Here is a 13,005-nt window from a genome sequence, read left to right on the forward strand (position 1 = left end):
TCCCTGCTTATTTATTATTATTATTATTATTATTATTATTATTATTATTATTAATGCACGAATACTTTATTTTGAAGTAAAATTCACATATGAAACTTTCAAGATGGCGACTGGGCGCCATCTGGGAGAAAAATTGAATGAAAAGGGGGGTCTTGTGATACATCATTTTGAAGCTCCAGACGAATACTGCATAACCCTAGAATATGAAGTCAATATCTTCACTGACTACAAAATGGTGGAACATTTCATAATTTTCTGAAGACAAACACATTAATATCGATATTTCTAGAATATTCTCATTTAGTTTTCGGTTTTAATAGTAGAGAGGTACCACGTCAACAATCTCTAAAATGGTCAATTCTCGTCCATTGGAAGAAGAAATTGAAACGATTTTTATTTATGGTGCGACACGTAAATCTCACGAGACCGAAAGGATTTTCAATGAACGTTTTCCGAATTGTCCTATCTGTAGTAAATATTTGAGGAAATTTGTATCGAAATTCACAACTACCGGTAGTGTACATAACAAAAAGCCCCCAGGTCATCCGTCCGTTCCGGAAGAACAACTAGTGCAAATAATTGGTGAGATGGTAGTACATTCTGAACAGTCTACTTATTCCGTCGCGAATGTCTGTGAGGTGTCTCCTTCTACTGTGTGGAGATTTTTGAAGAGGAATAGGTATCATCCATACAAAATTAAAATGGTACACCAATTACCTGAAAATGACCTTGATCGAAGAACATAATTCTGCGAAATCATGACGGAAACCATTGCAAGGCATCCTACCTATCTCCAAAATATTTCTTTTAGTGACAAATGTACATTTTTTTTTGAACCGCAATGTTCACAGATAAAATTGCCGTTATTGAAGTAACATCAACCCTCACGTTTTCCGGAAAACACATCCAGAACATCCAGAAAAAATTAACGTTTGGGCAGGAATATTGGGAAACCATGTTGTAGGACCTCTATTTATTGATCAAAGTTCAACAGGAGAACTGTATTTTAATGTGCTGGAATCCACTGTTGACCCTCTCATCACTGAAATCGTCGAAGCGAATCCTAATGAATTCGATATGGATATTGTATTCCAACAAGATGGATCACCACCACATTACTCCAGACAAGTAATAAACTATTTGAATACTACTTTTTCCGGCCGTTGGATTGGCCGTCGAGGTCCTACAGAATGGCCAGCCCGCTCGCCAGATTTGACACCTTTGGACTGTTTTTTATGGGGCTATTTGAAGCAAAAGGTGTACGAAACTGAACCTGCCTCAATATTGGATATACGGCTGAGAATAATAAATATTTGTAGAGATATTGACGTTACAATGTTCGAAAATGTTTAGCGTGAAATATCGGATAGGCTGTTCATATGTCAAGAAGTTCAAGGAAATCAAGCATCTCCTGAACTGACCTCAAGCTTATTACCTCATATTATGTAGGTAAATGTCAATGTATTTAAGCAATTATTGAATGTTCCGCCATTTTGTAGTAGTTGAAGATATTGTCCTGAATATTCTAGTGTTGTCGTGAAGCATTTGTCAGGAGCTCCGGTATCCGGGGTTCTTTTGACGTGGGAAATCATAATTTCGTATTAATTTTCATGTAGCATCTAGAGGGCGCTGCGTACGCTGTCATTATTTATTTCAAATTGCCCTAACTTTTTTGACAGTAAACTTTTGGTACTTTTCATGAAAAAACCTAATTCCCACACCTTTTCCACGTAAAAAAGGTACACTTCCTCAACAACGCTGGAGGTGATCGTTTTCGAGATATTTCTCGTATATCACAGTAGGTATATCACTTCACTGTTTAGGAACTCTTTCATTTGAAGAACTGCGTTTATGTGGAATTAACTTTCTGGGAATGTTTTTCCAAATGAATATGATCTCCAGCAATTCAAATTTAATGTGAATCGCTACTTTCGCATAGGCACAGCTCTTGGAGCGCCTTAAACATTTTTCTGTAGTGCTTGTGTTTCGTTCTTAGAAAAGGTATTCCAATGCCTAGGTGGAAGTTACTCATTCAAGAAAAGTGAAATATAATTACTATGTTACATATTATATAGAATGTATATTATATAGAAAATAAATTTGATTTGATACTTTTGGAAATACCCAATAAACTGTGGAAGAATGAGTAGAATGAACCAAACCAAAACTGTTTATTAATTCAACTATCTTACATCAACTACTATCACCTAGCTACTAAACAAATTGTATATCAACGGAGTTGACAAAGCTTATAAAATATAATACTCCCACTCTTTGATAACTGTGTTTTATACGATAAAAAGGGCTTCTCTGTTCTTCACAAATTTCTCTTTTGGAAAGGACTTTGTGAGAATATCGACTGGTAGATCTTCCGAAGGGACGTGGCAGACAGTAAGAGAACCATTTTCTACACATTCACGTGTGTAGTGACAAGCATTATCCGACGTAGAAGAAAAGGTGTCAGATCTTGATAAAGTTGCAAAAGTTTTAGGCAGTCTACCTTATAAATATAGCGCGTTTGTTACTGCATGGCACCCTTATGATGAGGACAAACAAACGTTTGATAACTTGACGGGTAGACTTTTGAAGGAAGAGCTGAGGTTAAGTCAAATGGAAGAAACTTCAAATGCATTTGCTGCTGTGAAATTCCACCATAAGAGAAACAATTCAAGTGTCGATAAAAGTAATTCCTCCAAAGCTAAGAACAAACAAAACATTGTGTGCTTCTATTGTAGAAAAAGAGGACAGCTGAAGTCAGAATGCAGAAAAAGAATCAACAATTATGGTGAAAATAGTCGTGATAGTAATCAGGAATATAAAATTAATATTAACAATCGAGAACACAATCAAGCACTAAATGCCGAAGAGAAGAATATTATAGCCCATGGATGTGAAGATATTTGGCTTGCTGATAGTGCTGCCTCCAGACACATGACCTGTCATATAGAATGGTTTAATGAGCTAAAACCACTTGATTCCAAAATTGCCATTCAGATATTTATGCTGATGGAATAGGTTCGATAGAACTAATAGCCTTAGTCAATGGTCGTCGAGAGTTTCGTACATTAGAAAACACGTTGTACGTGCCAGAACTGGAGAAGAATCTATTTTCAGTGGGAGCTGTAGCCAATAAAAACTTCAAAGTTATTTTCGATAAATCTAAAATCGAAGTAAGAAATGAGAAAGGTTTAATTGTTTCAGGAATCAAACAGACCAATTAGTGCTACAGAATGTTATTTGATGTTCCAGAAAGTCAACAGAGTAATTCTGCACAAATACAGTCTGCAATGATGTGGCATGATCGACTAGGTCACATTAACTTTCGTTCACTGAAGGAAATGGCTGATAAAGGTCAATTACCAGGTACAAGAATAAAAAGTATAGATAGTCTATTCTGTAGCAGTTGTCAGCAGTTGACAGCGAAGGCCTTTCATGACAAGTCATCATGTTCCAATTTGGAAACCAGGAGAATACATTCATACTGATGTATGTGGCAAAATATCATGTTCATCACTTGGAGGTGCAAATTACTTCATTCTCTTCAAGGACGAGTGTACATCGTATCGCTTTGTATATTTTGTCAAACACAAAAGTGATGTTTTCTCAAAATTCCTCGAATTCCAACAAATGATCAGAAGACAAACCAAAAATGAAATCAAGATCGTCAGAAGTGACAACGGGACAGAATATGTCAATCAGTCATTCAAAGATCATTTTAATAAAGAAGGAATTATTCATGAAACTAGTGCACCATACACTCCTGAACAGAACGGGAAGGCAGAACGAGATCTCAGATCAATTGTTGAAAGTGCAAGAACCATGTTAATCAAAAGTAAACTTCCTATGGATTTATGGGCAGAAGCAGTGAATATGGCTGTTTATCTATTGAATCGTAGAATTTCCAGAACTAATTACAAAACGTCATATATGAAAAGTGGACAGGAAAGCAACCCAATCTCAGTCATTTACGAACATTTGGATCGGAAGCATATATTCACATTCCGAAACAGTTTAGACGTAAGTTTGACAAGAAATCCAATCAACAGTATCTTGTTGGATATGATGGATATGGTCCAAACTACAGAGTTTATGATCCACATTCAAGAAAAGTCATTGTGGCGGGGGACGTAAGTTTCAATGAAGGTGTTTTCGTCAAAGAACTTCCAAGTCCCGACTATGCTTCATTTGAGATAAAAAGCCTGCAGGAAAATGATTCTGAGAGAAATTCCGTCCAGTTCACTGAAGAGGAAACTCTTCTAGAAAATGTCTCTGGAAACATAGAAACCGATTCCAACTTGCAAAATCAAAATAAACGATACCAGTTGAGAAATCGGGACCTATTACGAAAATCACTAAAATTCAGTGAAGTACTATGTGCGGCTATTATAGATGAACCGCAAACTTACAAAGAAGCAATTGAAAGCGAAGAAAAAGAAAAATGGCAGGAAGCAATGGAGGATGAAATAAAGTCCCTTGATGATAATGAAACATGGGTTCTAGAACCATTACTTCCCAATCGCCAAGCTGTCGGTTGTAAGTGGGTTTACAAGGTGAAAATGAAATCAAATGGACAAATTGATAGATATAAAGCACGGCTCTGTGCTAAAGGATACTCGCAAACCCCTGGAATAGATTTCAATGAAACATTTTCTCCAGTAATCAGGTTTGAATCTATTTGAATACTTTTGACGTTAGCAGCTGTCAGAAATTTGGAAATTCGTCAGTTTGACATCAAAACTGCGTTTTTGAATGGAACTTTATCAGAAAATATATTCATGAAACAACCTGAAGGTTTCGAAAGTGAAGATCGTTCCTTGGTCTGCAAACTGAAGAAAAGTATTTATGGGTTGAGGCAGTCGCCACGATGCTGGAACATGGAATTCACAAAAGTCCTTGCTGAATTTTCGTTCAAACAATTGGAAGCGGATAAATGCGTTTTTTATGGGAAAATGGAAAACGTAGATATATTTTTGGCATTGTACGTTGATGATGGACTAGTTCTGTGTGAATCAGTTCAGTTAATAGATATTTTTATTGAAAAACTGGCAGCCAAATTTAAGTTGACAACGTCAAATGCAGAATACTGCGTGGGAATTGGAATCAAAAGAAACCGGGATGGACGGAAAATTTATTTGAGTCATAAGGGTTATATAAGCAGAATTCTGAAGAAATTCAACATGCAAAACTGTTTATTAATTCAACTATCTTACATCAACTACTATCACCTAGCTACTAAACAAATTGTATATCAACGCAGTTGACAAAGCTTATAAAATATATATTTTATATTTATCTTTGTTTTATAGTTATTTATGTATCAAGGGAATTAGGAGGGCCTTAATTACCGATGGCAAAGTTTGCGTCCCGAGGGTCTCTGGCCCGAGGGACAGCAACTGCCTGAGGTTATTAAGGCTCATTAATTCCCGTGGTACATAGATAATTTTATTTCTGACCGATTTCAATAAAATTTTGTTCATTTTTGAAACGGAAAAATGTACCAATTCATTACCTTCCCGGTATATTTGAATCAGGTACCGTTGATTATAGTAGAGTTTTCTTGTTGCTAGGTTGTTGCTATGTTACTTGTTTATGAACAGAACTTTGTTATCAAGCTGTGTTTGCGGTGAAAACGTGTTTTCTACCCCAAATATAATGGAGGATATTTTGAAAAAAGCTGAACAAGCAAGAGAATCATTAATTCCATCGAAAAGTGAAGCCGTATACCAAAAAGAATATAAGATATATCTGGACTGGCTGACACGGAAAAATGTTATGCCAAAAGATGTCACTGAAACTGTATTTCTGGCATATTTTCAAGAACTGGTAAGGAATTTTCTATGTTTTTTGGTAGATTTGGTAGTAATTGTGTTTATTCGTTTCAGTCAGAAACGTATAGTCCGAATTCTTTATGGACTAAATGGTCAATGCTAAAATCGATGGTGACTATACATGAGAAACGAGATATCACCAAGTTCAATGAACTACAGGCTTTTTTGAAGAGTAAGAGTTATAAGCCGAAAAAGTCTGCTGTTTTATCTCCTAAAGATGTTATCAGATTCCTAAAGGACGCTCCTAATGATATTCATTTATTGCATAAGGTAATTTTTTTCTTATTTTCCTTTTTGTGTGTATTTATTTCCTTTTTTTTGTTATAGGTTGTTTTGATTATGGGTTATTTTGGAGGATGCAGAAGTCAGGAACTTTTGAATATGAAGATATCGGATATAGAGGACCGGGATTCCGTTATGGTAGTGAACGTACCGGAAAGTAAAACTGGTGTATCGAAGAAATTTACAGTTGTGGATGAAAAAGAGTTTTCCGCTTTGCCTTTATTAAGACTTTATATGTCTTTGCGTCCTAAAGGTATTGAACGATTTTTTTTGAGCTTCCGACAAAATAAATGTACATCTCAGCCAATTGGACAAAACATGTTTGGGAAAATCCCCAGCAAAATCGCAATGTATTTAGGATTGCCAAACTCATCTTTCTATACGGGACATTGCTTCCGTCGCACTTCTGCTACTGCTCTAGCCAATGCAGGAGCAACTATGACTAACTTAAAAATACACGGAGGTTGGAAAAGTTCCACGGTGGCAGAGGGGTATTTGGAGGATAGCATCGAATTGAGAAATAAAACGGCGCGTATGTTGTCTACTTTGTCATCAGAAGAGACAGGTACCTCGACTGTAGTGAACAGAAGCTCCAGCCATACAAAAGAAGAAATTGTTTCCAGTGGCGGAAGTAATTTTCAGGGAACATTTCAAAATTGTACATTTATTATTTGTAATGACGTGAATAAACAAAATATGGTTCAGTTTTCATTTCTATTTATTTTTACTTGTGAAAGGTAGAGAGAATTATAAAATCTATAATGTCCCAAGGGAGTTATGACCCTCTTTATTGATAGCGTAACTATGACGATATAAGCTTATAATATCCCGGTCAGAAATAAAATATAATAGATACATTGTAGATTTTATTGTTGATTTTATTTTATTTTTATCGTTGTTTTATTATTGAATTAAAATTCCATTGTAGATGTAGCTGTTACTATGTGGTAGAAAATCATCATGAAAATTGTTTGATTTGATTCGATTTGATCTTATTTAATGTCCTCTTTATCTACAGTCGAACATTTTTTCATTCCCAGAATTAATTCAATAAAAATTCTACAAAATAATAATGAAAGATTGAACCACAAACAGAATCTCAAAATAAAATTAACCCCAAATATCCACCTGTTCCACAAACTCGATTCCAACCCCTTGTTGAATTTAATTAAGTGCTCAACCCCAATTTAACAAATGTTAATTCCGAGCTATCATCATAACTGTTTCAAAAACCACTCGATACCTTTACCGGCTTCTCGCGAAGCAATTATTCCTCGTTTGGATCCCTAAATGATTAAAAGAAAAACATCCGTACAAATCCTTTAGTACACCCTAGCCAGTTGGGGTGGATCTTAATTCGAAAACTGATGACTAGCGTCCCGGGGGAATCAACACCACTACAAGAGGGTGGACTAATAGACCTGCTGCCCTAAAGGAATCACCCCGATAAATTCACCTAAGGGATCGTACGATTTTATGGGGTTTACTTCGAAAACAAAAGTAGGAAGTGAGGGATTTTGTCGGTGTTTGTTTGGGATTATGCTTGGATTGTGAAGTAAAGACAAATAGTGATGAATCAGTTATTGAAACATTGTTTGAGAAAGAATTGTTGTTGAAATTACAAATATTTGAATGATTTTGTTTGGTATTACTGAAAACTAGTATTTTCGGCTGTGTTTGGATATTCTTATTGAAATACCGAAAAAAAAAACTTTCAGTATAGCCAATAGAGAAAACAATGCCATTAAGTATTGAAGTTTCTTCATATGTCAATTTTATTTGAAATGTGTAAATGAATCAGTATAAAAATTGTAAACCCAAATGTTTATAGACGTTGTATTGTGAGTGTAAATACTCAAAGAAGTTATATTTCTACTATATACAGTGTCACTATCAAAGTGCGCATCATATGGGCACTTTTCGAAAAAAAAGTTTCAATGAAGTTTAACTTCGGCACTTGTTTGTGCTTTAAATTTAACTTATGATGCGGCCAACTTCGACCCACTGACGTTCAGTGTCTGTCAAATTCAACTTTTTTTTTTAAAAAATTGAAAAAGTGCATTTCTAGATCGAATTTAACAAAAATTACTTGAAAAAGTTGTGTCAACGGCAATTTTATATCCATATGCCAAATTTTATGCAACTAGGATAAAGTTAACGTTTTCCTTATTTTTGACAGATATACCCTTTATTTTAAAAAACAAGTTCGGTTAATTGTCATCAATTCATGTATACACAACAAACTCATCATGGAGTTTAACTTTTCTGATAAATTTTTACTTATACGGACATTTTTAGAGAGAAATTAAAAATGTGCTATAAAATTTTTAACATGACTGGTGCAAAGTTTCAATCACTTGGCTATTTTCTTAAACAAACGTCAGTACCTTCAATTTTGAAGAAGCAGACAACTCAAAAACTGCAGTAAGTATTAATAAAATTACTAAAGTTGAAATTACATTAAAATTTGTTTGTTTTCTTCAGGAAATAATAGAAATAGTTTTAATATATGGTGAGAATACACCAAACCGGCAAGTAGCTAACATTTTTAATGAACGGCATACAGGAAAAATGTTCAACATACTACTGTGTCAAGGATAATGTCGAAATTCAGAGAAACAGGATCCGTAGCAAATCAATTTAAGAAAATGCACACTCCAAGTAAATATGATGAGGAGGCCCAACTTAACATTTGTTTAAAAGTTATTGAACACGGGCAAACGAGCATAACCGATATTTATTAACACATCAAAATAACGAGATTTTGATGTCCGTTTGGGGTTTTCATTCTGGTTTCAAACAGAGAGAGAAGAAAATGTAAAGTTTCCGTATACATTTTATGGACAGATGAGGCAACGTTCTCTTCAAATGGTAAGGTGAGTTCTCAAAATTGCCGATGGTGGGCCCAAGAAAATCCCAATTTCACAATTGAATGTGGTGATCAGTATTCCTTTAAAACTAACGTATAGTGTGGGATACTTAACGACCAAATAATTGGGCCATTTTTCTTTAGGGACAATTTATCATCCGTCGGTTATCTCAACCTTTTAAATAATGAGGTTAATGAAGTTTTAGATAATATGCCTTTAAATATTAAATACGACCTATGGTATCAGCTTGATGGCGCACCAATACATCACACGGTTGCTGTAAAACAATCCCTCCAACAAATGTTCAGAGGCAAAGTTATTGGACGTAACTGAGAACATTATTGGCCACCTAGATCACCCGACTTGACGCCTTTAGACTTTTTCTTGTGGGGTTACCTAAAACAAAAAGTGTACCGAAGTAGACCATTTACTGACATACAACATCTGGAAAATACCATTCGCGAGTGCTGTGCAGATATAAATCCCCGATTTAATAAAAATGCAGTTACATATGTCAGTAGAAGGACCATAATTTGTATTGAACGTGGAGGACGACATACTGAAATGTAGGATATAAGTGTTTGACAACCTCATTTAGATCAATAAGTAATTTTTTGTACCCATTTGTATTTTCTATAATATTATTGTTGTTTGAAATTTATAATAATAATGATAGTTCTATCGAAATTATTCGCATTTTTTTAGTTGCCTCTGCTTTTTCGAAATCAAAGGTTTGTTTAAGAAAATAGCCAAGTGATTGAAACTTTGCACCAGTCATGTTAAAATTTTTATAGCAAATTTTTAATTTCTCTCTAAAAATTTCCGTATAAGTAAAAATGTATCAGAAAAGTTAAACTCCATGATGAGTTTGTTATGTATACATGAATTGATGACAATTAACCGAATTTGTTTTTTAAAATAAAGGGGATATCTGTCAAAAATAAGCAAAACGTTAACTTCATCCTAGTTGCATAAAATTTGGCATATGGGTATAAAATTGCCGTGGACACCACTTTTTCAAGTAACTTTTTGTTAAATTCGATCTAGAAATGCACTTTTTCAATTTTTTTAAAGCACAAACAAGTGCCGAAGTTAAACTTTATTGAAACTTTTCGAAAAAAAAGTTTCCCATTAGGTGCGCACTTTAATGGTGACACTGTAGATCCAATATTCGATATAAAATTGTATTTTTGTAGTGGCTGAAAGCTCCTCGAGTTATAGTTTTTTATTTGACAATCAACTGACATTTCATCAAAATTCAACATAAAAAGGAATCAAATCATATCAGCTACAGCTGAAACAGCTACTTTCATATAAACATTGAATTACATGAAAGAATTATTCTTTCGAAACAAATACTAGGTATTATATGAACACTGAACTACACAAAAAATTAGTCACTCCTAAAAATATAACCCTCTCTATCCAAACAATATTCCTGTTGGCTGGGATTTAATCAAATAGGTGAATGAATGACAATACGATGTCATCGATGACGTAAGTAGATCAAACTTATTCCGTGACATAAAAGTCGTAACTCATGAATGAATTGTGTGTATTTTCTATAATGTAATTCAATTTGGTACTGAAGAACCTTGGAGCAAGTGTCTTATGGCGAAACACCGGTGTCTACCAGTGAGGATGACAGTGTTCCATGTAAGTGCAATTTGTTACCATTCATTCAAAGTGGAACTCTTGTGAATGATATCTGATTTTATTCCATAACGAATTTTTAAAATACAAACTGAGTAGAGAATAGTGTCTTCTGTATAATTCAGTGTTTATATAAAAGTATTTGTTTCGAAAGAATTTTTCTTTCGTGTGTTTATATGAAAGTAGCTGTTTCATGAGGGCTTTTTCTTCCAGTTTGTGTCTGAAAGTTACTTCTTTACATGATCTACACATCCATGTATAGAGTTACTTATTTTCAAATTGAATACTTCCTTCTTTTCTTTGGAAGATTCCCTCATCCTTTTTTTGTATCAAGATGGAGTAGTAGAAAGCCAAAAACTTTCTTTCCCAAACAACTTTATCATCAATTTTCAACAAGTGTCATAAAAGGAAGCAAACCTTTCAATTTGTCATTATAATGACATTCTTTGTTGATACATTGTCAAGCTTTCAGAATCTCAACATTTATCGACACAACTTCACAACTGTACAAACTGAGTTGACAGGGAAATCCTGAGACATTCTACATGAGTGCGTATATAAATATTTTCAAATTGTGACGAGGCATTTCAGTTTCGTATTGAAGGATTTAATTTGAGATCACTGAACTCTATTTTTCTTTTATTATCCCCGACCCTGATTTGGTAAATTTCTATAGATAATACAGTTAGTCAATCTGATCAAATTATTTTATTATTAATTTGAAACGAATTCAGTTATTTAACAAGTGAATTATTCCTTAATAAATCGTTCAATAGATGAACTCATTCAATTTCATATCCTTTTACAGTAAAAGACAATGATCGAATTATATAGTTTCAACCTTAATAAGTAAATTATATAGTTTCAACCTTAATAAGTAGATTTGAATAAAAATTATTCTTTAAGCAAATCAAGATGCGATATATCAGGTTGCAGGCAATTTATTTAATCATAAGTGAGTACTTACTGATGTAACAGTTTTTTTTATAAGAGTGAAAATAGGAGTGATTTAGAAAGTACCGGGACTATGAGTTGCAAATTTTCGGTATATAGTTGATTTTTTTAACGATGACTGTCAATTAACCATATTTTTGAAAACAATAGAATTCATATTCTGAAAATTGACAAATTTAGGGTATTCAATATGCTGTATCGAATGAAACTGATTGTTTCTCCAACACTACCAACAATTCAACTGAAAACTTCATTTAATAAAACTTGCTCTGGAAGATAATGCTTAACTAGATTCGTTCATAAATTCAAAAATGAATGCGATGGAAAATAAAGAAACAATTAAAAACCAAATGACCCAACAAATAGCATCACAAATTCAACATCCAACTAATCAATTACCAACTCTACATCCACCGACTCCTTTTGAACTAACGTTAAACCTTACATTCCAGGACTGTCTGAAAGGATAAGACGAATTGGAAATAGATATATATTAGAACTTCTTACAAAATAAAAAATACATTGAGATCTATACGCACACGTTCAAAATCTGACAACAAAGAAGAAATAAACAAAAATTGCATTCATGCGATAACTTGTTCTGGTGGTAAAAGTCATTTTAGTGAAACTTTTAAACATTTGAAAGTGCGTTAGAATGAACATCGAGATTACATGAAAAATAAACATCGAGTTGGATTAAACCAGACGAAAACGTTTGCCAATGAATCTCACTCTAAAAGACTTGAACTTAAAGAATCAGCGTATGTTCTCATATCTGGAAAAGAGTGTATTTCGAACAACTCCTTAGAAATAGAGCCTACTTAGCTACCCGTCTTGAAGGAAAATATGGCTGGTGATAAAATGGCAACATACTGATATCATAGAACACCTTGTACTACATCAAATGTTTCAGGAGTCAATCAATAAAATTTACATAATTCACATTTCAAAACTCTTTGAAATCTGTCGAAGAAATTGAGAAATAAAAAATCAGCAGTAAGCAAAGGAATAACTGCATATACAGGTCGTTTCTTTTATTATGTAGGAACATTGCTTCTCGAGTTATACGCAGAAATCCAAAAATGCTGTTTTTAGTTTTTTTTTCGAATGGAATTGTTATTTCGGAGAATAACAAAAAAATGGAAAAGGAAAATGTTTTTGTATTCGAAGTGTACTATGACGATGTAATAATAAATATTCGATAAAACGTTTTCTGTCAACATGGCCATCATAAACTTTTTTTTAAATACGGACCTGTCTTTTTATTCACAATCCAAAGATATATCACATTTGATATTTTTATAGCTTTTCATGTGAAATAACCATCATCATCAATGACAACAATCAAACAGAAAATCAATTTATTTTATCATGAACTTTTGGGAAAAATGAAACCAATACGGAAAATCAAAGCTACA

General features: G+C 33.7%; 1 protein-coding gene across 1 annotated transcript; it reads left to right on the forward strand.

The window, feature by feature from the left end:
* The first annotated feature begins 3,008 nt into the window (after positions 1 to 3,008).
* On the forward strand, positions 3,009 to 6,936 carry LOC141486592 (uncharacterized). The gene is made up of 3 exons (XM_074184800.1): positions 3,009 to 5,823; positions 5,883 to 6,098; positions 6,156 to 6,936. The coding sequence occupies exons 1-3, from the start codon at positions 5,590 to 5,592 to the stop codon at positions 6,849 to 6,851; spliced, it is 1,146 nt and encodes a 381-aa protein (XP_074040901.1). The 5' UTR covers positions 3,009 to 5,589; the 3' UTR covers positions 6,852 to 6,936.
* The last annotated feature ends 6,069 nt before the right edge of the window (positions 6,937 to 13,005 follow it).

The sequence above is a fragment of the Leptinotarsa decemlineata genome, unplaced genomic scaffold (assembly GCF_025532065.1).
Source record: "Leptinotarsa decemlineata unplaced genomic scaffold, Ldec_3_MD MMD2_tig00026358_RagTag_RagTag, whole genome shotgun sequence".
In the NCBI taxonomy this organism is placed as follows: domain Eukaryota; kingdom Metazoa; phylum Arthropoda; class Insecta; order Coleoptera; family Chrysomelidae; genus Leptinotarsa; species Leptinotarsa decemlineata.

Excerpts from the sequence above, each read along its gene's own strand:
- LOC141486592 (XM_074184800.1), top strand. The coding sequence starts at position 5,590 with ATGAACAGAACTTTGTTATCAAGCTGTGTTTGCGGTGAAAACGTGTTT. Across the intron at positions 5,824-5,882 it reads TGGCATATTTTCAAGAACTG|TCAGAAACGTATAGTCCGAA; the intron begins GTAAGGAATTTT and ends TATTCGTTTCAG. Across the intron at positions 6,099-6,155 it reads ATATTCATTTATTGCATAAG|GTTGTTTTGATTATGGGTTA; the intron begins GTAATTTTTTTC and ends TTTTTGTTATAG.